Genomic DNA, 27,096 nt, shown 5'->3' on the forward strand with positions numbered 1-27,096 from the left:
ATGACCTGGTTTAAAACCAAATGCAGTAACTCCTTCAGGACAGGAGTTAGGACCATCTGGACAGGATCAGAACAGACTGCTGTTCTGGTGCCAACATGTCCTTAACATCTTTCCTTGGCTCGATCTAAGCAGTTTGATACAGAGGGTATATTGTCTTAATATTTTAGCTCCAATTCATTCTATGAGCAGGAAGGTGACCGAAGTCACTCAAACCATGATCCTACATGTTTCTATAGGACTGCGACATTGGTATTCTAACAATGTAATAAAGGCTACATAATGCTTTGGCGTTAAGCACAGTCTATGATGCCACGAACTAAACTTTTTCTCTTGTTTATCAGCTCTGAATAGACTGTCCTTGGGGCCCCTAGCAGGAATGTGGCCTTGCTAACCCCTGTGCTGCTGGTGTTGTGTTTCACCAGACTGCATGGGTCAGAATATTTAAAGTTTTATAGATTGTACAGCAGGGATGGCCAAATGTAGCTCTATCCATTATTGTAAATCTACAAGGTGCAATAATTACTCAGGTTGAGGGGGGAGAGGAGGGGGAGTGTTCAAAGTAAAACATATTGTAATACCTGGGCCACCACTATGTTAGAAACCCTAATTGGTGAATCCCAGCATGGCCATATGGGGTGATGACATCAGCTCCTCCCTCCAGGTCCCCCACCCTGCCTTGGGAATGTAGATTGAGATCTCATTGTTTAAACAAGGGATTTCAGCAGATCTATAGTTACATTGTATAACTCTCTATTCTGATTATGTATCCATTTACGGTCTGCACTTACTGTCCATTTATCTCTGCTTTGTGGGATTATTCGTTCCTTGTTTAGACTGATTTGAATTTTAAGAGTGCTAGTTATTCATAAATGGTGAATAAAACTCTCCTCTCTATTGTGAGGCTGGTAGGTGTAAAGCCTGCTGATCTGAGGAGCTTGCAATCTATGGATCTCTGGGATTGTCTCCACATGCAGTGACAGCTTGGAATATGCAGAGTATTTATTATTTTGTTAGCTTGGCTGGTTCTCCTGTCCCTCCCATCCTTTGGCTCAGTCTGATTTGGGGAGGGAGGGAGGAGGCCGAGTCCCCCAGTGTACACTCTCCCTGCAGGCTCCCCTTGGCTGGGCTGCCCTGCTCACAGCACGCGCTGAGCACACACTCGGCACACCGGGTCAGGTGACCTTCCCTGGTCATAGGGAGCCCGGGCACAGCGCCGACCATGCATTCTGAGGCAGACCAGGCGGCCGCAGCGCACACAGAGCCACCGGGAAGGAGCCCCAGGCAGCAGATGGCAGACAGGCTGAGAGAGCTCACCCAGACACGGTTGCAGAAGATATGGATTCCCCAACAGTGCGAGAGACTGCAGCAGAGGAGAGGATGTGAGTCATAGGGGGACAGTGACTGCTGCCCTTTGCACCCCAGGGGTTTCTTAACTACAATTCCCCTAATGCATTAAAGCTGTCTGGGCATTGTGATGAGGGTAGTTCATGGTTAACCATCAATGGTGGCTACTAGCTATATTGTGGACTAATGATTAACCTGTTGGAGGTGGCTGTGGATAGTGGGAGTTGCAGTCCCAAACTGTTGGCGTGCCAGTTAACGTTCCATGCTGTAGGTGCACACAATGTAATTTGTTTTGTTCTGAGCTTCCTTTACTGTGGGAAGAGCCTGGGAACCTGGCAGGACTCCATACTGATAGCATTACCCTGCTCAGCTCATACTGACCACTGCTCTCATGCAAGATCACTCCTCAATTCCTATATACATGACTGCACCCCTGAGAGTTAAACACTTTGTTGATAACTGCAAGGCCTTGATTAAAATCCATACATTTTTTTTTTATTCTAATTCAGAATGAATATTTGATGTTCTAGACCAGTAGTAGCCTTTGGAACTCCAGATGTGGACATCCCCCTGATGCTCTGCCAGCTGTAAGATCATGTTGGTAGCTGTAGTCCACCTCCTCTGGAGTGCACAGAGGCTGCCTACCTCTGCTCTAGACTGTAAACTGTCTGGCCCAGGGTCTCAAACTGCAGGAGTATTTAATCCTATAGAAGTTTATCAAATTTCCACGAATTGTTTAAAGTTCTAAGTTGGATCATCTGGCAACAATGTGGGGTTGTGTGGTTTGTTTGTTTGTAAGTGTGTTGTGTGTAAGTTTAGAAAAACAAACCGGATTACTTGGTAAGCATGTCGTGTCATGTGAAATGCAACATTTAAAAGACTAAACATTGTGGTAAATGTTGCGCGTTAACAAGAGTAAAGACTTGGTTTGCATGAGTGGCCAGAAACTCAAAACCTCTCCCACTAAACATGACCAGTCTGTGCCTCCAAAAAAAAAAACCTGGGAACTGGCCAGGACCTGAAGGCCATGACTAGAGGCGCCTAAACTTTGCAAGAAAAACACAATGTAATAATTGCAGACCTTGCTATAGAAGGTTTATCAATATCCTAGATTGTGTCTCATAGCTGTCCAATGTACTGATCCGGGAAGCAGAACTGCACAACCGCTGCTTTAACTTGAAATTTTATACTACTGATCAAAATTTGACTGTAGCTCCTTAAAGTCAAAATTAACATTGATCATAAAACTTTGCTGTTGGAGTGTTAATTTGGTAATTGACCCAGCATAGGCGTCAATAAAACCTTTTGTTATGCCTGAAGTGTACAGTTGCCTCTTTACCCAAAGCAGCAGGACATGTCCAAGGGAATATCTTTACTGTTTCTCTTATCTGGTGTGCAGTTCTGATCCATAAAGTCCTTCCTGGCTTTTAATATCCGTTGTTGCAGGTTGCTTCAGGAATCCTGTGTTAATGGTTTAGCAGCCTGTGTGCTATAGCTGTGCACATGCCTTGTCGTCATCTAAAATTCCTGTCTGTTTCAGCCTCCGTCCCCCAGTTCACCAACTCTCCAACTATGGTGATAATGGTTGGACTTCCTGCCCGTGGGAAAACCTACATCTCAAAAAAACTGACTCGCTACCTCAACTGGATCGGAACACCCACTAAAGGTAAGTGGTGCGCAACCTGTATTGGTATATGTATGCATAGAACTGGTCTTGGCAAAATTGCACCCAAGACACCCCTTCCAACACTAAAAGGAATATACATGGAGCTAGTACCAGCCGTCTCTGAAGGTTTTTTATTTTGTTTTTTGTTACACTATTGGCAGACAAAACACTTCTTCTGCCTGAATGGTGTTGGATAGTAAAGTGAAGGCCGTATATAATTCACCTTAGTTTTGCAGTCTAGTAATGTTGACATAGAGTGGTACTACCTGTCTGGACTCCCTGACTTTCTCTTGTACTAGAACTGTGTGTGTGTGTGTGTGTGTGTATATAGAGGATAACTGTTTTTTGGCCAGTCCCTGCAGAGTCTGGGCTGTAACATCGGTTAGTGACCTAATCTCTTTAAACATTAACTGCAGATAAGTTTAAATACAGATTCTATTGTAAACTCACCAGTAGAGTAGGCAAATCATTGCTTGTCTCAGATTTGGTTCATTTTTGTAGAAAACAACTTTCAGCTGGAGTCGAAGTTCTGTGACTTTAGAAACTTGCAGTTCTGCCCTATTGAGCCTACATCTTTAGCCTGGTTCACTGTTTAGTGATCTGAGCAGTATTGAATGGACACTCCACTTGTATAAAGCATTTTTAGCTTGCTAAAGTGCTTTGGGCAAATGGTGGGTCTTTTTATTTTTTGGTAAAAATAAATCTTGGGTGGGGGGTTAAATTTCAGTAGAAACTGGCAATTTTGCCAATTAACCTTGTTGCTCCCCCTGGCTGTCAGACAACCGGTCCTATGAATTCCTGGTTTGCTCAGTGAAGATAAACTTATGAGGCAGCAACTGCTCTTGCAAAGACTTTTCATTGGGAACACCACAAAGTATGGGCAGGGTTAGAAGGGGAGAGCTTGCAAAGGCTGCAGGAAAGATCTGCAGCTTTTGCCAATCTTATTTTATTCCCCCTCCAACTCCAACTTTCCATAGGGAAAGCATTGGGAGGCTATTGGCTGTGCAGCAAAACGCCATGCTGTACCAATCAGCATCTCGTCATAGAGGAGCACTGACACAAAGTGCCTCTAGTGGCCGTCTGAGTAACTGCCACTAGATGTGTTACTAGGCAGAGTTTGCATTAAGGTCTGCAGGGACAGGCTATAGACACCAGAACCATTGCATTAAACGCTAATGCTTTTGGTGACTACAGGGTCCCTTTAAGCCATTGGTGAGTTTCCAGCTCTGGGTTCGTATATCCCAGACTTTTTTCATATTGTGGATGGATTTGCGGTGAGAACTCTATTGTCTGGTTCTATGTGGCTGTCTGCATGCGTGCGTGTGTGTGTGTGTGTGTGTGTGTGTGTTTTTTTTTTTTTGTTTTTTTTTTTGTTTGTTTTTCTACATATAAGCACTTAATATTTGTGGGTATTTTATCTGACTGTATCAATAAAAAAATGTAATCTGAAAGGTGTGCTTGGAGTTTTTCTATATGACTTGGACCTGTAGGGGAACGGGTTATCTTATTTAGCACTTGGAAGGCTGCATGCGAAGCACACAAATACACAATTTTGTATGTATATAGTGTTGTTGTTTTTTTGTTTTTTATAAATGTATACAGTCCCCCTTCAGCTGTGCTGTCAATTAGCTAGCCAAAACTAAATGGCTTAGACCTGACCGATTTTAAAGTTATACTGCGGTGTTTCAAAATAGAATGTAACTTTCCTGATTTCTTAGGAGTTCCAATGACTGAAGTTATTGCACTTCAAACATCTGCCCATATACTGAGTGCACGGAACATTATTACACGCTTTAACAATGTAGTTATCGCTGCCATTACTGTCAATGAGTTTATATTGAGACGTTCCTGATTAACATTGTTACCAAGGCTCCTAAGGTTAAGAGCTGATTGCAATGTGCTCTGACCCAGTTTTACATGAGCAGTATAATCGATAAGTACAAACTAGGCTTGCATAAAATGAGGCATCAGAGCAACTGAACTACTAATTTAACTTTCTCTGTTCCCCCTCAGTGTTTAATGTGGGTCAGTACCGCCGTGAAGCTGTGCAGACTTACAAAAACTACGAGTTTTTCCGTCCGGATAATGAAGAAGCGATGAAGATCCGCAAGTGAGTCTTCACTTATGTGCAGTCTCTTATCTGACTGTTTACTTGCTGTAAGTTGACATACTTATTATATAATGTGTAGACTCTGGTAAAAAGACAAACTTGTATCTCAAAAGCCCACAGTTGGTCGATAGATCCCTTCAAACACTTACTGTAACCTCTCAATTATGGCTTCTTGCTTGATATATACCAAGGGATAACAAATGTTTGGTCCCCATTAAAGGGGCTCTCTAGGCACTGTGTACCAAGAAAACTAACACTGGGCCAAAACCAATTGGGTGCACAAAACTCTTCTCAAAATTAAAAGCTCTCTAGCTTTTTTTGTTCTATTGCAGTGTTAACAGACCTCTAGTGGCTGGCTATTCCGTTGAGAATCTAGTCAAAGGTTCTCAATCCAATGCTGTGTAGCATGTAACTGGCACAGTGTAGTAATTTGCTGTAAAAAATGTTGGTATAACCGATACCTGTTTGTCTGTTTTCTCCCGAACTGCCAGAGCATGAGTGATTATAGCTCTCAATTCGGGTATTGAAGTGAACGATTCTCCATACGAAATAACCGCCTCCCAAGTAGATTCTCCCACTAAAGCAGATGGGTACCCAAACATCAGCCGAAACTAGATGAAGGGTGTAACAGGACTGAATTTTAATGGTGCCACACTGGCTTTTGCGTAAGTCCCCATGCAAGGGGACCTCCCACGTGGACCTTGTGGGGGACAGACACAAAGCATACAGCCAATAATAATGCAGGGGAAACTGTGACACTCCTAGTACAAACCTTTAATCCCCTTCTCTCTGCCTGGAAATAATTGGGTCAGATAAAGTAATAACATAACTATCTCTAGGCAGAAAAATTAAAATTTCCCCAAAACTTGAAATGTGTACCCTAAAACACAATATTCCCACAAATGCCATATCCACTGATAGCCCTGACCTGGGTGACCAACATATCCAAAAATCACCCAGATCAGTTCAGGGGTTTTCGAATTCTATGGAAGTCTTTGGTGACCGGCCGCACACAAGGCTCCTGTCCAAAATGGTTCTATAAGTTTTGGTGGTTTGGCCGGTCTATTTCGTCAAGTCTGAAAAACTGAATAAATGCACAAACTGCTCCCCTTGGCTCATAGCAGCGATTGTTCTCCTAGTTCGTGGGAACAAAACTACCGAACAGAGCTCTCCTAACTGTTCGGGAAAATGAAGCAGGGGTTCGTACAGTTTGGACCGGTATTCGGGAAGTCGAGTGTCCGATTTTAGTTCCAGACACTTGACGACCAAGTCCCGCTGCCCCCTTTTCGTGCGAACAAGATGGCCGCCATTTTCTGATACACGTGGCGTTCAACTATACGAACGGCGGCCACACAGGGAGAGGGCTTAAACGACTGTTCTCTTTGAAGTTAATGAGCCAGGGGGATGGTCGGTGTTCGGTAGTTATAGCTACCAAATGGAATATAGTAAAATAAACGATTTCTTCAGTTGCAAATGTGCACTGATCCGATGCATCTCTACAGGGAAGCATTGGAGGAGATCATCCAGATCTCTGCCAAGGAGGTGGGATCAACAGCATGGCAGAGAGGGGGAAGTAGATCTTGCCTATCAAGTAAGCAAAGGGGCAGACACCTAAGCATCTTCAGGACACTTGACATTGTGAGAACCAGTTTCTATTAACTTTAGTGTTCCTTTTTAAGAACTCTGCAGATTTTTGCAGTGTAACCCATCCTTGGCCACACGCACTTCTCACAAAGCAACTTCTTAATTAGATATACTCTTGAGTACACACTTGGCCGATGACAGATCATTGTGAGCTGAGACTCACCTGATTGTCCCACAACAAATGACTTGTCTAACTATATAATCACTACTTACTTTGTAGGCAATGCGCCCTCAATGCTTTGAAAGATGTCAAGACTTACCTGTTGGAGGAGGGAGGCCACGTGGCGGTAAGATCTGCCGTCTTACCTGTGTACTGTTTCCTGACCTGTTTGTGGGGTACATGCATAAGCTCATTTGACCCAAAATGAATGAAGTCTGCTTTTCACACACATTGGCTGTCCATCGCTTTAAATGGAGTACACTTCAGAACTTGTCTTGTATAAAATAAGATGGCATATTGGAGTTCACTCTATTGCCACCTTTTCACAAACCTTCCATACAACCAAAGTTAATTTTTTTTTATTAAATATATATGCTCTTTAATTGAAGGGGTATCTACTGGTGCAGGACTGCCTTGCAGACCACAGCAAAGATTCTATATTGGAACTGGCTTGATATGTTCCCATGCCCAAACGTAGACTCTTACTTTTTTCAGGTCACTACTGAAGCAGCCAATTAGAAATGAATATACCGTTCCACTTGGTTTAAAAAGTCCCTATTTGGACATGGCTCCAGAAATGGTGGGCCAGATTCTACTGAATTCCTACGTTTGGGGCAGTCATTAAATTAGCCATCCCATTCTTTGAATTTCTGATCTGCAAAGGTCATTCTATTATGATGCAGAGCTTTTTATTCTTAAGCAGTGTGGTCTCTTAGGAGAAGGCAATGCTTGTTTAAACAGAATGCAAAAATAGCCTAGTTCTTCATGGAGAATAAAGTCTTCTGGATGAATCTTATTGCATTCTTGTCTGAAGACCTAATCGGGTCTAAAAGGTTCAAACAACCTATATGCAAATCTTACGAAGAACGAAGTGAAGAATGTGTTTCAAGCTAAACACTCTGTGGCCTCTGAAATACCCTGTTTCAGAAACCTTGGCTAGATAACAAGCCAAGCTGAAATGCACTCAAATATGCCATCGTATGTTCTACAAATACCAATCTGATATTGGGGAATTGGACAAGCCACCTGGACACTCCTCATGGTGGTGTGGTGAAGCGTTGGCCATGCACTATATGTAGAAATCCAGCTAATGGAATGTCTAGCAGGGGAAATGAACTGTATCACTCTCTCGGGTGATTGTCCAATCTGTAACCAAAAGGGGACCATGGAGCTCTAAAAATGAGATTGGAATTTATCCAAGCTATTGCAGTCTCGGTGTTGCTTATCATGGACCCTCCCTCCATATATACCATAAGAAGGGAACGTGTGCTGTACCTTTATGGAAAGATGCAGAGAAAATAAACAATCTGTGTATCAGACTAGGCCTTGCCTCAATATTTTAACCGGTAGCTGTCCCTAAAAGGGTGTGAAGGTGGTATAAAGAAATGCCAGGATAAAAGTGTTAAGCTATGATTAACTTGCAAATGTAGTGGTCATAGAATGCCAATATCTAGCATCTCCAATAGATATGTGGGTCTGTTATCTTGCAGCATAGACCACTTATAGACTTGTAGAAATAGGAATTTAAAAATTTATTTAATTTTTATTTATATTCCTTTGTTGCAGGTGTTTGATGCCACAAACACCACAAGAGAGAGACGGTCTATGATTCTGCAGTTTGCCCGGGAGAATGGTTTCAAGGTATCGATATAGTGTCTGGTAATCAGGGTATGAAGTGTTTTGGGGGTGGGGGATGGCTAAAACATGCTGCCTCTTGCTCTTCTCGGGCCTTTTTCCCATAAACACTTATTTTTTTTTTATTTTTTTTATTACAAAGGTATTTTTCATCGAGTCTGTATGTGATGACCCTGGTATAATCGCTGAAAATATCATGGTAAGGATTTCTGGAAACAATGAGTGTCTTGTTACCATGTGCGTGACATATTTAAATCTCTAAAGGTGTATTCTCCCCACAGCAAGTGAAACTGTCCAGCCCTGACTATAAGGACTGTGATCGCGAGAAAGTGGTGGAAGACTTCCTGAAGAGGATCGACTGTTATCAGATCACCTACGAGCCTCTACATGAGGAACACGACAGGTATCAAACATCCAGAGTTGTAGACGTTAAGACTTGCACGTTTTAAAACACAATATTGGGGGGGAAAACATTTTTTTATCATGGCAACACCAATCATGCAGGGTACTTATTAATTTTTTTTTTTTTGTACAAGGTAATTCCATACATGCGAACTAGTTTGCATAAACTGATGGACTTGCCTTGTTTGGCCGTTAGATGATCTCAAGGTATCCAGTGTTTACACAATCCTCTAAGTGACTGTATGGGTCACTTTGTCTGTATTCACAGTCCATGCATCACAGGACACTTTACGTTGAGAATCTCGCTATCACTTTAGTAAATAGCTTGTGTTTATCAGCTGAGTTAATAAACATCTCACCATTCCAATGATGGTAACATGTTTGCAAATAGCTGTCATTTTAATCCCCCCCCCCTGCCCAGCAGTACAAGAGTTACTCATTCCAGGTTAAGAACTGGCCCCTAGCCAGCTAGGGCTGGATTATAAAGGATGGGGGATGAGTTAATCCCCCTCCTTGTTATATTTCCCTGCTCCTGCGTCTAATTCCATAACCTTTCACACCTCATCCGATACTGCATGCAAAGCAAGACTGCGTTCTGCATCACTAGACTCAAAGTAAACCGTAAGTTGCTACAATTACCTTCTGGGCAATGTGTGATTATATCAGACTATTGATCTGTTTAGATATTACTTGAGTTGACCGGATAATGGTGTGTGTGTATAATTTTATTTTAATTTTTTTGCGCATGGGGCTCTGGACCTAATTAATAAAATCATAATAGACCATCTAATCTGTAATGTTATTAAAGTCTGGGCTCTGTTTTTACCAATTACCAAAATGCATACTTTGAAACCTCTTATTTCATTGTTTGAATTACGTTAAGTTGCAAATCTTGTGTTGTGTAGATAAGGGGATGTGTGACTAGGGCTGTATAAAATGACCACCTAATTTGGCAGTGAGACTGCATGGGCATGATTGCTACGCCCAAACCACTTGGACTAACTGGATTTTAATAGTTTTTGCACCAGTAGTCAATTTCTGTGTGGAGGTGCTTACTGACATTTAATGTTGCTGGATATTCTACAGTTATTTTTTAGCTATTGTGTTGAGTATACTACTCGTACTGCTGTTGAATAAACACTGTCCTAACTAGCTCTCCAGATCACGATTTGAGTAATGTAGATTCTGCCTGGTTACAATGAGCTTTCCTAGCTTGTATCAAAGTGCTCGAGGCAACATTGTACAATTAATATTGATGCATAAAGGTTGAACATTACTCCCACAAATTAACTAATCTGTATAGATCTGAAGCACTGTATTGCTGCTGGCTGATATGGGTTCCTCCCCCCTCACTTTTTAATTCTGATTACACTGCTAGAGCCATTAGTCTTTCTGCCATAAATTTGTTAAAGACCATTCTAGCTCTGGTTTAGAGACTAATAGAAAGATTCATTAAAGGGACACTATAGTCACCAGAGCTACAGCTTATTGAATTTGTTCTGGTGAGCAGAATCATTACCTTCAGGCTTTTTGCTGTAAACACTGTCTTTTCAGAGAAAATGCAGTGTTTACATTACAGCCTGGTGATAACTTCACTGGCCACTCCTCAGATGGCTGTTAGAGATCCTTCCTGGGTCATGGCTGCCTAAAATTCATCCAAACATTAATTATCTCCTCCCTCTGCATGCAGACACTGAACTTTCCTCATAGAGATTCATTGATTCAATTAATCTCTATGAGGAGATGCTGATTGGCCAGGGCTGTGTTTGAATTGTGCTGGCTCTGCCTCCTTGTCAGTCGCAGCCAATCCTATAGGGAAGCACTGTGATTGGATCAGGCCACCACTTCTGGTGTCAGCAGGCAATGGGCTGGTCTATAGGAAACTGGGACAATGCAAGCAACTCCAGACTTGGGTGAAAAAAGTAAGATTTCTATATTTAGGGAGGCATGAGGGGACCAGGGTGGCTAGATGGTGTTTTTAACCCTGTAGGGTCAGGAATACATGTTTGTTTTTCCTGACCCTATAGTGCTCCTTTAAGTCCGTATTCTGAATGGGAGTATAACCTTGCGTTTCAATGTTACAAAAGTGTCCAGTCTTAACCTCTTCTGCTCCGGATAATAAGACCATGCTCCTTTCAGAAAAGGCTGACCTGGGGACAATTTGTTCAGTCTTATTTAATCTATGGACTCTGCAAACAAAGTGTATCTACATGCCATTCCTCGGGGCTAAAAGGACTGAAGACCTCAAGACTTCTTTGGATTTATCTGAGATTACAGCGGATTGGTAGCAAAAATCCCTTTACGGCCTTCACATATTTACCTCTCTGATGAATCTGTTTACAAACTCTGGCCATATCTTGTATTGAAACTGGTAGTTTTGTTAGGATTTTTTTTTTTTTTTTTTTTTTTTACACCAATGAGCAGTGGTACAAAACCTTCAGACCTCCAGATGTTTTGTACCTCATCTGATGCTTTGCCAGAAATATTGCTGTTGGTGCAGAATGGGAAATGTAGCCCAACATCTTGAGTGCCAAGGGTTGTTTACACCTGCCCTAGAGGACTCTAAAGATCCTCAGCCCTCATCCTGCTTGGTCGTCTCCTCCCCCCCCCCCCCCCCCCTCCTCCAAGGTTTCCCAATTGCTTAACAAAAAGGTTTAAAGAAAAAAAAAAAACACTACACAAAAAGATTTATTCCACCTGTACAGAACTGGTAACATTTTGACCCAACCCAAAGGGCTAAAATTGTTAAATGTTGCAGCTGTTTGACAGTTCTAGCAATCTAACTTATTTTTTTTTTTTTTTTTTAATAGAGGTAACGTGTTTTTGTTAGGACAGTATAGTGACTCCATTACTGCAAAGACAAAGGTCCTTTACCTGTCTGCTTCTGTGTTCCAGGGCTCTGTCTTACATTAAAATATTTGACGTCGGGAACCGATACCTAGTGAACAAAGTACAGGACCACGTGCAGAGCCGTACCGTGTATTACCTCATGAATATACATGTCACCCCGCGTTCCATCTATCTGTGCAGACATGGAGAGAGTGAGCTCAACCTCCTGGGAAGAATTGGGGGGGACTCTGGACTCTCACAGCGTGGCAAGCAGGTGAGGCTGATATCGCCAAAGTAGTCAGTCACAAGCAGCATCTAGTGACCCATGTATATTTTTGTCTACTGAGTTTCTTTGCCACACTTTTCACACTCTTCTTGCTAATGTGGAGTCACTGTTTCAGACACACTGCTGACCGCGTGCGAATGAATAAAGATGGCCGCCGCCATGTTTGTTTGCACGAATGGCAGCCACCCAGCGGTCTGCAATTTACCTACAGCAGGCTCCCAGCCTGGGAGGTTAATTAGCTGCACGCTTCCACTTCTGGGTGGTCTGCCTGTGTGGTACTTGGTTCAGTAAGCCCCATTTACTGAACCAAGTGGGAGAAAGCCATGCACAAAGGATTTTAAAGGTCTGGGGGCATTGTCACACAAAGTCTCTATGTCCCCAGACTGTTCTTAAAGGGCCAGCACGGTCCAATATAAGTCCGTAAGCCCAAATGCTGTTCTTAAAGGGCCATAGTCCCAAGGCATGAGGCTGGCAATCAGTCCCCTCCAAAAACCAGTGGTGAGGCCGCTTTCGCCACGAGCTCTATAGACGATTGGTCAAGGCTTGCCTAAAAGTATAAACAATTGGTTAAAGCATAGCTAAAGGTGTAAACTACACTTCAAAGTCTCGTTCATTCAGTATGCAGACCCAGCAGTCACTCTCATGTGATGGCTAGATCTTGATTGACAACTAGTCTGTAATTCCTTGTAAAGACATTACTGACTTTTCTCCTATTGGAAGTTTAGTGCACCCTACATAACCCAATATCTGAATGAGCTGCAAAGCCATATTGGAGAACTTCGAATACACTCCTCTGCTGCACAACATCTGTACCTCTAGAGCTGCTGCAGTCAAACCACAGTTAACGCTTTCACCTTTGACTTTCATCTGCAGTTTTCAATTGCACTGGGTAACTTTGTAAAGTCTCAGAAGATTCCAGACCTGAAAGTGTGGACCAGTCACATGAAACGTACCATCCAAACGGCTGAAGCGCTGGGTGTCCCCTATGAGCAGTGGAAGGCACTAAACGAAATTGATGCGGTGGGTAGAGGACTGTCCTTGTATGTTTTCTGTAGACTCCTAGCTGGTTCATCTTATCCCTAAAGAGAGGCGTTGACTATAAAGCCAGATTGGCTTTAAGTGTGTGTGTGTGTGTGTGTGTGTGTGTGTGTGTGTGTGTGTGTGTGTCAGTCCTCATCCAGGACTTTCATCAGGAACATTAGCCATATGTACAAAGAATCAACATATATAGGGGAAACAATCATTCGAAAACTAGCTTACCCCAGGTGTATACATTCTCCGGTACCGCCGGCATTCTAAAGTGCCCCGTGCGCATGCGTGTACGTGCTTCGCCCATCAATAGCGTAACCACATGGTATACGTTGCCGTGACAACCGGACACAAGCCAAGTCACCACGGCAACCATTGCGATGCATATCATTAAAACAAAACCTAGACCGTGCATATTATGGTGTAGATTATAGTGTAAATCACGTGTCATTTACTGAAGTATTAGACGTGATAACCCAAATTGATAAGTATAGAATATATAAAAAACACAGCTACTAGTTCAAATTCCTTTAAAGGGGTCACATATCGATGTGAATAAAGTATTATTTAAAGTGACAATTGCCTATAGTCGATAATAATACATAGAGGACCGGGCAAAGTGTACAACCAACCATAAATATATATAAATTTTATGTGCAAATAGAAGTGCAAGGTAATTAGTAATACACTGCATTTAAATTCCAGTGTGCAAAATAGTGCAGAAATATCAATTTTAAAGTGCATGGAAAAAAGTATATTAAAGTGCATAGTGATAGCACCAATTAATAATTGAATTCTAATACCACTGTTTAGGTATACTCTAGATGTATAAGGCAGAAAAAGCATACCAAGTAAAGGCACAGGAGAAGGATGTTAATAGAAAAAAGATGAAAAAAACAGATACTATAGAATATTTGAGAAGTAAATTCTACAATATATGAAAAAAATATTAAAACAAATGTTACAAGCAATTCATATGAATGAATGAATGAATGATATGCGATCATATCATTCAGTCCTTTTGGGGCTATAGTGTCCAATGTAAAGATCCAGAATGTCTCTCGGTTCAGAAGACGTTTGACTGTGGGATATGGTCAATTGCCAAAAACTTGAGTGCTGAAAGTGGATGTTGAAAAGCAAGGGAAGTGCTTAGCAACTGGCTGGTCAGATGTACCATCCCGATAAGCCACCCGTATGCTTGATCTATGTCCCCTAATTCTTTCGCATAGGGGTGTCTCGGTTTTGCCAATATATGAATTGCTTGTAACATTTGTTATTATAATTTTTTCATATTTTTGATTAATTTTTTAATGTATTGTAGAATTTACTTCTCAAATATTCTATAGTATCTATTTGCTTCTTATTTGTGGTTTTTTTTTTTTTTTGTTTTTTTGTGTGTTTTTTCTTTCTTTGCTATCAAATCTCAAACTACGTTGTGTTCAAAGTTAAAACACAACTTTTATCCCCATTACTGGAGTTTCCTGAAGCGTGTTTTTTTTTTTTTTTTTTTTTTTTTTTTTTTTTTATATAAATGTGAATGTCTTTTGTAGGGAGTCTGTGAAGAGATGATGTATGAAGAGATACAAGTCAACTACCCTGAAGAATTTGCACTGAGAGATCAGGACAAATACCGTTATCGATATCCAAAGGGAGAGGCAAGTACTTGATAAGTTAGTAGGCTTTGGAATTGGGTTAAAAAAAACTAACTCAGATTGGAGTGACTAAACACTGGGAGAGCCATGGCTCGCAGAACACCAGGAGTGTAATGGTACATCTGTATGTCCTATGTACCTAGCTGGGAAGAACTCCACTGTATTGCTACAAAGTGCCAAAGGCGCACTACCCCAGCCATGTCTAAGTGACTTGCGTTAAACCTCCCCAAACATTACCAAATGTCCTCCCCTTGATTAACACCACTTAAATCACTGTAACGAAGTGGGGGTCTAGTGCAGGGATAGGCAACCTTTGACACTCCAAATGTTAGACTACATTTCCCACAATCCTGACAAAGCATCAGGGGAGATATAATCTGGAGTGCCAAAGGATGCCCAACACTCCCATATTGACCATGTGCTCGGGATTCTGCAAGTTGTGTTGTATTGTGATTGCCTGTGTTCTAGAACTAGTAAAGTCCGATGAATGGTTTGCTAGCCATGCCAACTTGATAATGCAAAGAGAGGAACAAATTCATATTGGCACAAATCCTGGTTGTGGTCAGAAAAGCCATACAGCCAAGCTGGTTTGCCAGGTACAAATACTCCAAGATGTGTTGCTCTGACTTAAAGGGAAACTCCGGTGCCAGGAAAACAATGAGTTTTCCTGGCACTGCAGGTCCCCCTCTCCCTCCCAATCTGTGGTAGCTGAAAACCCCTTCAGGTCACTTACCTGAGACCCTGCCGATTTCTTCTCGCCGCCGCTCCTCCCAGTCATTACATCGGCCGGTGGGCGAGATTGATACCGCATGCGTTAGGCTGGGTGACCTAATGCTTTCCTATGGGGAACTGAGCGACGCTAGAGGTCCTCACACAGCGTGAGGACGTCCAGCGACACTCTAGCACAGGTTTTCTGTGCTATAGAGCAGGAAGTGACCTCTAGTGGCTGTCTAGTAGACAACCACTAGAGGTGGAGTTAACCCTGCAAAGTAATTATTGCAGTGTGGGTCTAGTGCAGGGATAAAAAAAAAAACTGCAATAATTACACTTGCAGGGTTAAGGGTAGTGGGAGTTGGCACCCAGACCGATCCAATGGGCAGAAGTGGTTTGGGTGCCTGGAGTGTCCCTTTAAGAGAACAATTTGCTATGATGATGCTTATGTGAATCTTCCTTTAGTCCTACGAAGACTTGGTACAGAGACTGGAGCCAGTGATGATGGAGTTGGAACGTCAAGAAAATGTCCTAGTGGTTTGTCACCAAGCTGTCATGCGATGTCTCCTGGCCTACTTTCTGGACAAGAGTGCAGGTGACCACACACTTCAATTCACAAGTTAATCTGTTAACATTATCTTAAACACGTGTATTTGTATCACTGACCTGTATTTTAATCGCCAAGATAATTTTTTTTAATGTGGGGGGTGTGGGCGTCTGGATACAGGGAAAAGTCGAACTCTTTGGTACTATAGGTTCCCTTTTAAGTAAAAAAAAAAAAAAACAATGGTCAAATTTAGAATTCCCCTTGTATTCCAGCGTGGGATGTTTTATCTTGTCTGTCTAAATGGATAAATTTCTGTCTTTCCTCCAGAAGAACTGCCCTATTTGAAATGCCCCTTGCACACGGTGTTGAAACTGACCCCTGTGGCTTATGGTGAGTGGTGTTAATAGTTTTCTTGGGTACTTTGTTTTATTCCAGGGTCAGAAAATAAAATGTTCCATTGCAGCTATTCGTCTAAGAAAAAAAACACACAATGAGTTGATGCTTAATATCCCGTTAATTTATCAGATAACTGGGTCTAGCTGACAGTTTTATTAGCCTGCCTTATGACCTGTCGTGTAATTTGGATTGATCTACCGGCTGTTGGCTTCAATTATTGATCTATTCTATTGCTGACCATGGAAAATGCATGCTGCTTATCTAAAATACACAACGTAAATAAATGGATTCTAAAATATACCTCTGTTGAACTAACTTGCCAGCTGCTTCCAGTATTCCTTTCCTTAAGTTCTAGATCAGGGATGCCCAATGGTAGATCCCAGAATAGGTGAATCTGGATTCCTAGATTTTTATTTTTATTCTCTCCCTCCCTTATCTAGGCTTTGTGTTTAAACTGGTTGTGGATAATCCATTCAGACTAATCCCATGCATTCTCTCCATCTAGGCTGTAAGGTGGAATCAATTTACCTGAATATAGAAGCTGTGAACACCCATAGGGAGAGGCCTCTGGTGAGTAAACTCTTGTCTCAGCCATGGTTCTGTTCTTGGGAGACGTCGTGCAGCCATCTTGAATTACACTGTGCAGTAGACCTGTTTCGTGATATCTGCTGCACATTGTCTTGCCGATCTCCATGCAGTAGCTCTTGTCTTTACTTGACTGAGATGGCTGGCCTGTGCAATGTATAGGACTTCTGTATCCTGCCATATATTTCACTATTGCTCCTGCTTTTAGCATCTATCCAGAAAGCCCAGACAGGCACCACTGTATCGTCCCGATCATGCTGTACCCTTAGCCAGCCCAAAGCCCACCAAAACACCCTGTTTGAAGGACCTGGGTGTGGTAGAGTCCCAGTGCCTGCAGGTAAATGGGGTCTGAAATACTCACATGCACCAGCAGCACTGAGCATGCCAGGGTGGTGTCACCAACTAATGGCTTGCATTGTAACCTCTAATAGGTTTAAGTTGCCTTCTTGTCACATTTCAACCCACCGCTTGGCCTCACTAACCCGCTTTTTATTTTTATTTTTATATCTAACTTGTATCGAGGAACACGCTAGTCTTTCAGCACACTTTATGAATGGCTGCCATACTGTGACAGTCTTTGGCTGCACAGCTCCAAAGTTTGTAAACTAGGCCATTCTACCATCTTATCACCAGTATCTCCGTTTTCCTCCTAACTATCCAACATTCAATGTTCCTGCTGTAATCTAAAGTGGTCTACATGCATACCACTCTGATACGGCATTCTATGGAGTGTCCAATGCAGTATGCCAGACAGGAATTGACTTTACTGGATAGAAGCAGCTCCTCCTCCTGGTCAAATTGTGTATTACAGTTCTCACTTCACAGTGGCACAAATTGCATACTGCACTGACCATTCTCTTCTACGGGTTTTAATAGGTACCCACATTTTGTGAAACTCTGACCAGTGCCTGGTATACCTGGGTCTCATTTTATTTTTTATTTCCATTTCCCATACATAATTTCTTTCAGAGGCTGTTGCAATGTGGCTGTCATTTCACTGTTTAAATGAGGAATAATTCAACCCACTCTTTATTATATGAAAAGCCATTACATTTAAGTTAGAAATTGTAAAAGCTTTATTTGTGCTTAACATTGTCTTCCAGTTGGGCAACACATTGCATGGTTCCGTAAATAAGCATGCTGTATTTTTTTTTTATTTTGGTTGTGCAGGTATGCGGTTGACAATGTGTGTGAAACAAATGCACAATATCAGGCTGCAGTAAAACCTTAAATGTCATGAGTGGCTGCACTTAAATTAGCGTCTAAGCGACACCCAATAACCACATAAATAAAAAGGTGTACACGTCGGCATTATATAAAAATGCAGAATTTTTTTTTTTTTTTTTTTTTAAATACAAGTTAAGATTGGTAGTTATATGCCCCGTGATGTGTGGGATTCTGTTTACCAGAGTGTGGTGACCCATCTTGAGGATATGTCTAGGGTATGTTTTTTTTTTAGCGCCAGGTGTGCATGCTGTTTTATTTGTACTACACAAACTAGTCTTACATTTTGTTTTGGCTTCACCTTTTCTTGCGTGTTTAAAGTTTCAAACTTCTATTGGTCTCCAATCCCTTTTAATTTGTGCACATGCTTTTATTTGCCGATAGTTTCAAAGTCTCTAATGGGGAAACTGGGCGCCAAAGATGTTGGTGTGGGCGAATCATAAGGTTTTGAGACCAGCTTAATGGGCATTTGATGCAGAAATCTGTTCAAAACCAGCTGAACTGCAAAGATCCACTGCCTTGTGCAATAGAAAGGAACGTTGTGATCTTAGACTACTTGCTCAACACTGGCCAGATTGCTAAATCTATTCAGACACTGGCAAGATACAATTCAAGGCTTAGCCAAACATCCTATAGTACTGTAGACAGCCGATTCCTACTTTGCCAATTGTGATTTCTCGTGATTGAATTTCTCCGAAAATACTGACTAATCTCATGTCTGGCTTTTCAGAATGTGGAAGTGTCACGAGACCCAGAAGATGCACTGCTTACTGTACCTGAACACTTTTAACTGGACTGATTTCATTTTTTTTTTTTTTAACTGCAATGTGTGCATTTTTTTAAACTTCGTTTTGTTTTTAATCTGGTCAGTAACCTGAAGGAAGAGTAACTGGAGCAATCATGACAAGTTCAAATGCCTGCGAACACCTATTTTATCTGCATTAAACAGGGGTGTTTGCAAGAATCTCTGTCTCTATGCCAATCTGTTATCACTGGTTTATTCATAAGCTGGAAATGTCCAACCCATTGGAACATGGAAGTCTGCAAACTAGTTACAGTGCAGTCTGCTTCAATCAGAAATTACTCTTGCGCAGTGGGTGCAGCCAATTTTAAACAAAGGTAGAATTTATTTGCCAAGACCGCACTAAACTTGTGAATTTTTGCTTTTCATGAACTTGTGAGCTAGTTTCATACAAACAAGCTGGTACCTGAATGGTCTTTGGAGGGACGAGTGGTACTTCTGACCAAATCACTTTTAAAAGATGGCTGTCCCATTGGGCAAGATTAAACATTCCAATGGAACACTCCCAATGAATTGTGTGGTGTCATATTTTTTTTTTTTCTTCAATCTTCATTGGGGATATCCAAAAACTGCTTAAAAAGATGCAGTTCTCTTGTCTGCTGCTTTTTCAAGGCCTCCCCTTCTACACCACCCCAGACATACTGTGGCTGTCCAATCACACTTTACAATGCAGCTCAATGAGAAGTCTTTGCAAGGCAGGTGCTCTGGGCAACTGCTGCCTCTTCAGGTCGGCTTCACTGAGCTAAATAAGGGGACGGTTTTGACAACTGGGGGTGTAAGGTGAGTTGACACTTTCTGTTGTAAATCTGCACTCCTTGTAAAATGACTCTTCAAACAAAGCATGTCAGCAAACTAGAGTTGTTTAGACCACTCCTTAGTGTATTTTTATTTATTTATTATTGCTATTTTTAAAGCGCACACAGATTCCGCAGCGCTGTACAATTAGTTGAGAAACGTACAATATACACATACAAATACAAGGGGTAAGAGAGCCCTGCCCGTAAGCTGATATCTAGCCATTGGAGCTCTTTTATACAAAGTGCTTGGCTAGATGGCCCGTGTAGAAGAGTCACAGAAGACGACTATATATTACATGTGACCTCTTATGCTAACCATTGAAAGGACGCACTGGTAGACCTCCATTTGTGATGGGAAAGAATGCAAAGTATTTGATCAGGAGGAATATTCCTGCCAACTGCCCCAGACTTTTCATGACCATAAATAAAAATTAAAGGGACACTATAGTCATCAGAACTACAACTTAATGTAGTTCTGGAGAGTAGAATTGCCTTCAGGCATTTTCATGCATATTGTCTTCTCAGAGAAAAGGGAGTGTTTACATTGCCCACTAGACACCTTCTGTGGCCACTGGAGGAGCTTCCTGGGGGCAGTGCTGTTCATGGAGATGCTGAAATTTTCTTAGATGCATTAAATCAATGCAGCTCTGAGGAAGTGGTGATTGGACAAAATGGCATTTGGCCAGACCCCATCCCACCTCCTTGCTGATTTCAGCCAATCCAATGCTTTCCCTATGGAAAAAGCATTGGGCTAAAAATCATTGGATTGTGTGTATTTTTTTTTTTTTTATTCTTTTACCTGTTTTAAAGACATGCCTGCCAATAAATCCAAACCAAAACATGGAAAGCAAGCTTTGTCCTACGCAGCCCTCCTGTTGCCATAAATGGCTGTAAAGTCATCTGACCAATGACAACCTAGCAAGATTGTGCTAGAAAGCAGGTCTATTTTGTGATTTACACCTCTCCCTCCCACGATTCATAGAGTGGTCTGGGTGACTTTATTGGTCCCCCAGTGGCCAGCTTTCATCAAACTAACTTTCAATCTCCCTTGTAATAGTGTGGTTATTTTTCCCACATGCTGCAAGTATATGGGGGGGGGGGGTATATGCCAAACTGAGGTTGCTGTCGGCATAGTAAGCCCTTGATTGGCAGGCACCCTGAAATGTATGCATGCAAAGCTGACTTAATTCATCAGGCAGATAATTTTCTTTATTTTTTTTGGTATGTTCGCCCCTTTGGGTGCTTCTGGTTACATGATTTGTGTCAGTGGCCCACTCTCCTACCCCACCCACCGAAATCCTGCTTCACTGGACACTACGGTCGGTGGGGGGGAGAGGGAGAAGAGATAATGGTCTTGCATGAGAGACTAGCAGAGGGTATGTTTTCTGATGGCTATATCCTGAGTTTCTCTCCAGCAACACCTCCACCAGGATTGGTAAGGAATGACTTTGCGTTTTTACAATTGGGCCCATCACTTTCAAAACCAGGCCCACTGGGCTCTTAATCTAGCCCTGCACATGGAGTCTTGTGCAGAACCTGTTCTAGATAACTTGCTTTCATAATCCTATGCTGCAAGTAGGTTTATCAAATATCCTAGTTAAACACTAATAAAGGGTTGAAAAGTACAAAATACTACAATCACATGGTCTAGGTCACCCAAACCACACCAGAATAGTAATTAAAAATACAAAATGTCTGAGCGCACACAACCTACACATGCAATATTACCATAAATGGGTAGAAACCTAGACAAAAAAAAACGGTAGACCATAGTGAAATCTGTATGTACAATAAAAAAATATACAAATTTGTCTCACTCACATGGCTCAGACTCTAAGCACCTTGGAATAAATAAGGTTGTTGAGATACGGTACTGGCACCAAAAGTAGGATGCTCCAGAGTGCTGGAGACTGAATCTTCCCTTTGGGTTACCAAGATGCAAAAACTGAACGTATATTTGAGATTTTTTTTTCCTGGTTACTTTCCATTCAGTTTTTGGCTTCCTGGTAACCCAAAGGGAAGATTCAGTATCCAGCACTCTGGAGCATCCTACTTTTGGTGCCAGTACCGGATCTCAACAACCTTATTCCAAGGCGCTTAAAGTCTGAGCCCACTTTAGCCGGCTCAGCAATGTGAGTGAGACAAATTTGTATATATTTATTGTACATACAGATTTCACTATTGTCTTTTTAGGTTTCTACCTATTTATAGTAATATCGCAAGTCATATGTACACCACTAGTGTGCTCTCACCGACATTTTGTATTCTCTATCTTGAACTTGACTGAAAATGATACTTCGACTGATTTAAAATTGAGTTTCTGAATTGGCTTTTTTTTTTTAATATTCATGAAATGGTGTGGCTTTCACTTTTAGGTGACTTAATATCTGAGCAGGTGGGCTTTCTGCAGGGATCTGAATTATGTTTTCCCTCACCTGCTTTAAACCCCCATCCCAACTAAATCCCCCTCCATGCAGCAGGTAAGATTAATAAGCTGCACTAGAATAAGTAAAAATCTGTAAATCCCATACCCTGTGCACATGCTTTTATTTGCCGATGATTGATTTTAAAGTCTCTAATGGGGAAACTGGGCGCCACATGTGAAATTTGAGAAATGGCCAGGTCTAAAGCTGCAAGGCATGAAATGGGTTAATTAGTTCTTGCCTTCGATCACACTGAATGCAAATCGATCGAGGTAGTTTTTCTCCTATTCTAGTAACAATGTTAGTCCACAATATTAACACTGGTTTGCAGCACTGTTGGCCTTGGCATAACCTGCTATGCTTCTTCCTTATTGATTTACACAGGTGCTAATTGATTGTCCAATGCCATGAGATGTTGGACTCAATGTATTGTCAATCTGATGTCTCCTAGAGTGCTGGTCTCCTTGCTTAAGATTTATTTTTGATGTAGTGGTTTTAGATTGACGTTGGTACCGTAAGGAGCAAATGGCATGCTGGCTTGCAACATCTTATCACATTTTATGAGAAGGGTGCTCCCAGCAGTTGCAAGAGTGAGCACTCCTAGCATTGCATTCTTACAGAATTCTACACAATGCAGTATTGACACTTGAGGTTCTATGTGCATACAGCTTATGTATTCATGGTCATTTCAGTATAAATACAGACTGGCACTGCCATACAGGATGGAGACTAGCTTAAAGGGAAACTCCAGTGCCAGGAAAATAGTTTTCCTGGCACTGGAGGTTCCCTCTCCCTCCCAATCACCAGTTACTGAAGGGGTGAAAACCCCTTCAGTCACTTACCTGATTCTGTGGTTAATGACATTTACTGTCCACACAGGAAAAGTTGGGCCGAGCAGCAACCTAATCCACAGAAGGGTTAATGCTGAGCAGCAATTATGCAAATGAAACCTGGTAACTGAATTTGGGGTCAAAGGCCGGTTACAGCCTATCAGAACTAGAGGAGGGGTATTTAGGCCCAGTTCTCATCTTGCTCAGTGCCCTGTCGTGGTTTCCCTTGTGGTTGTCTGAGAGCGCGTTCCTGTTTATAGTTTTCTACCTGGTTTTTGACTTTGGCTTTGTTTATTGACTTTTCTGTATTCTGGTATCCTGACTCCTGGCTTTCCTCATCGCTGTTACTCTTTCTGTGTTCCCTAACCTCGGCTAGTATTTTTGACTATTCTTTGTATGTTACATCCGGCCATTCTAAGGACCGGTAATACGTTACTTATTTGTCATCCGTGCTATACAGTTCTACGTGCTGGATCAAACAGTAATCCTGACATTACGACATAGATCCTGTAGAACTGTGTCAGCACATAGCTGCTTGCGAGAGGAAATTAGAGGACAATGATCACCGCATGGATCAATTCGCTCATGCTTTCAGTACGCTTCTTGCTAGAACGGCGGATCTGCAGCGTCTCCTCCTATAGCACCTCTACCCTGTGTACCTCCACCCACTGTAATAGGACTCCAAGCATCTCCTTATCTCCATCCCTACAGTTTGATGGCAATATCCAGGAATGCAGGGGTTTTCTTAATCAGGTGGAGTACCATTTTGAGGCCTTACCAGGGTCGTTCCCCCACGGACAGAGCAAAAATTGGTTATCTAATGAATCAATTAAAGGGCAAGGCCCTTGCCTGGGCTAATCCGTTGTGGGAGAGTAATCGGAGCATTGCTCATAATTACCAGGAATTCCTTGCCGAATTTAAGCTCACGTTTGAGCCATTGGGTAGAGAGGACGACGCCTCCACTGCCCTAATGCACATCAGACAAGGTAACCAGTCTATCTCGGATTATGCTATTGAATTCCGTACCTTAGCTTCTGATGGGTTAATCTCAGCATTCAAAAAGGGTCTCTCAATAAATTTAACGAATTTATTACGTTTGTCATGCATATTGATAATAGGTTAAGTCTCAGAGAAGTCACCAGAAGCAAGACCAGATGTACGGCTATGTCCCTAGCACCTCGATTCTCTAAACCTGTTTTGTCTAACCTCCCTGTACAGTCCGAACCTGAACCTATGCAGTTGGGGGTCACTAGACTGTCGGAGGCTGAAAAACAGTATAGGAGAAGGGAGGGGTCATGCCTATATTGCAGTAGAAAGGGACATATGATAACTAAAAAACGTCCGCACCTAAGAACCATAAGGGGACAGATCTTAGGTGTGATGGAGTTGTCCTCTAACAAAAACAAAAGTAGATTCCTCCTTGAGGTATCTATTTCCCTTGATAACAATAAGTTTTCTTGCAGTGATCCCCAACCCCCGGGCCGCGGACCGGTACCGGTCCGTGGATCAAACGGTACCGGGCCGCCCAGGGGTGTTCGAGCCTGCCGGCTAATGCAGGGCTGACATTGCCCAAGTGCCAGCCCTGCAATGTGCCTGCGGACCGGAGGGGAGATCCGAGATCTCCCTCCCCGGTCTGCAGGCACTGTGCTGACAGCCGGCAGCGGAGGGAATGAGAGAGGACCCGGGAGCTCTTACCTGCAGCTCCTCCGGGTCCTCCTCTCGCGAAATTTGGAGCGTTGCCGCGGTAACCACGGCAACGCTCCAAATCTCGCGAGAGTGAACTCTAACCCTGTAACTGGGCTAGAGTTCACCTCACCACCACCGGACCACCAGGGAATCCCCACCGGACCACCAGGGACTAAGAAATGTCCCCCCTCCTCCCAGTAAAGGTAAGAGGGGGGAGAGGAGGGAGGGGGGACATGAATATTTTAAGTTCAATTAAATAAATTTAAAAAAAAATCCTCCCTACCCTTCTTACCCCCCATACACACACTGCCCCACAAACACTGCCCCATACACACACTACACACACTGCCCCACAAACACTGCCCCATACACACACTACACAACATGCCCCATCCACACACTACACACACTGCCCCACAAACACTGCCCCATACACACTACACACACTACATACACTGCCCCACAAACACTGCCCCATACACACACTACACACACTGCCCCATACACACACTGCCCCACAAACACTGCCCACATACACACACTTCCCCGCAAACACTGACCCATACACACACTGCCCCACAAACACTGCCCCCCATACACACACCGCCCCAAACACACACACACTGCAACTCTCACACACACTGCCACCCTCACATACACACTGCACCGCTCACACACACATACACACAATTTTGAGTCTATGTCTTTATGTGACTGTGTTTGTGATTTTCTGACTATGTATGTGTCTGCGTGTTTTTTAATATATGTGACTGGTTTTTTTTTGTCTTATTAAATCAAAACAAGCGGGCCACGGAAAAATTATCAAACGTTTGCCGGTCCGCGGCGATAAAAAGGTTGGGGAGCACTGCCCTAATGGACTCAGGTGCTGCTGGACATTTTATTGATGTCCACTTTATTAGGGGTAATGAGATACCGGTCAGGGAGAGACCTACGCCGCTAGCTGTAGAGGTTATTGATGGTAGACCACTCACACAACCGCTTATAACCCACGAAACTGTCCCTATTACGATCTCTATTGGGGCCTCCTATAGGGAGGAGATGACGTTTCAGGTTATTACTTCTCCATCATGTCCTATCATATTAGGGTTTCCGTGGCTGAGTAAGCACAATCCCTATATTGACTGGGCTAATGGGGAGATATTCGAATGGGGTAAAGAGTGTATGGGGAGATGTATAAAACCAGTACTAAAGAGATTGGGTACTATTGACCTACCCACTACCACTCCCCACACTCCTAGAGTTCCCATACAATACCGAGAACTTCAGGAGGTGTTTAACAAGGCTCAGTCTGATGTATTGCCTCCCCCCAGAGCATATGACAGTGCCATTAACCTGTTTCCAGGCCCTATGCCACCTAAGGGGGCAGTTTATGCCTTGTCTCCCCAGGAGAGTAAAATAATAGAGGAATACATCACAGAATCCTTGAGCAAAGGGCACATAAAGTCATCCTCACCAGCTGGAGCAGGATTCTTTTTTGTTGAGAAAAAGGGTGGTGAGTTACACCCTTGCATAGACTACAGGGCACTTAATAAAATCACTGTAAAAAATGCATACCCTATCCCACTCATTTCCGAATTGTTCGATAGACTTCAGGGAGCTAAAGTATTTACTAAACTTGACCTTAGGAGCGCTTACAATTTGGTTAGAATTAAAGAGAATCATGAGTGGAAGACGGCATTTAATACCCGTAGTGGACACTATGAATATCTGGTAATGCCATTTGGGTTATGCAACGCCCCGGCCGTATTCCAAGACTTTATAAATGATGTACTCAGGGAATTCATTTACTCATTTGTCTTGGTTTATTTGGACGATATTTTGGTGTATTCCCCTGATCTTCAAACTCACCACTCCCATGTGAAACAGGTTCTGCAGACGTTGTTGAAAAATAAACTTTATTGTAAATTAAAAAAAGTGCATATTTGACCAGCCTGAAGTCCACTTTTTGGGTTACAACATCTCTGCATCGGGATTTCAAATGGATCCTAAAAAACTAGAGGCTGTACTACACTGGCCATTACCCTCTAGTTTAAAAGCCATTCAAAGGTTTATTGGTTTTTCCAACTATTACAGAAGATTCATCAAGGGATTTTCGTCTGTAATAGCCCCCATCACTAATATGACTCGCAAAGGGGTCAGTAGCACGGTATGGTCCAAAGAGGCTATGAATGCTTTTGAGACTCTTAAACAAAGATTTGCCTCTGCGGACATACTAAAACATCCCGACACCAGTAAACCTTTTATATTGGAGGTTGATGCATCCGAGACAGGGGTAGGGGCTGTTCTCTCTCAGAGAGAAAGCCAGGGAACACCATTG

At 42.5% G+C, this 27,096-nt stretch overlaps 1 protein-coding gene across 1 annotated transcript; it reads left to right on the plus strand.

Moving 5' to 3' along the window:
- The first annotated feature begins 1,089 nt into the window (after positions 1-1,089).
- PFKFB1 (6-phosphofructo-2-kinase/fructose-2,6-biphosphatase 1) lies at positions 1,090-19,184 on the plus strand. Its single transcript, XM_063432731.1, has 14 exons — positions 1,090-1,379; positions 2,885-3,010; positions 5,024-5,120; positions 6,985-7,051; positions 8,491-8,565; positions 8,702-8,758; positions 8,841-8,962; positions 11,857-12,064; positions 12,950-13,096; positions 14,656-14,760; positions 15,934-16,063; positions 16,343-16,405; positions 16,917-16,981; positions 18,951-19,184. Exons 1-14 carry the CDS (start codon positions 1,220-1,222, stop codon positions 19,008-19,010), a joined length of 1,482 nt encoding a protein of 493 aa, XP_063288801.1. The 5' UTR covers positions 1,090-1,219; the 3' UTR covers positions 19,011-19,184.
- Positions 19,185-27,096: the final 7,912 nt, after the last annotated feature.

Source organism: Pelobates fuscus, chromosome 9, assembly GCF_036172605.1.
Source record: "Pelobates fuscus isolate aPelFus1 chromosome 9, aPelFus1.pri, whole genome shotgun sequence".
Taxonomy (NCBI): Eukaryota; Metazoa; Chordata; class Amphibia; order Anura; family Pelobatidae; genus Pelobates; species Pelobates fuscus.

Bases quoted from the DNA above. Each gene is read 5' to 3' on its own strand.
- PFKFB1 (XM_063432731.1), top strand. From the start codon at position 1,220: ATGCATTCTGAGGCAGACCAGGCGGCCGCAGCGCACACAGAGCCACCG. The intron at 8,759-8,840 runs GTAAGGATTTCT...TTCTCCCCACAG, and splicing joins TAATCGCTGAAAATATCATG to CAAGTGAAACTGTCCAGCCC. The intron at 14,761-15,933 runs GCAAGTACTTGA...ATCTTCCTTTAG, and splicing joins ATCGATATCCAAAGGGAGAG to TCCTACGAAGACTTGGTACA.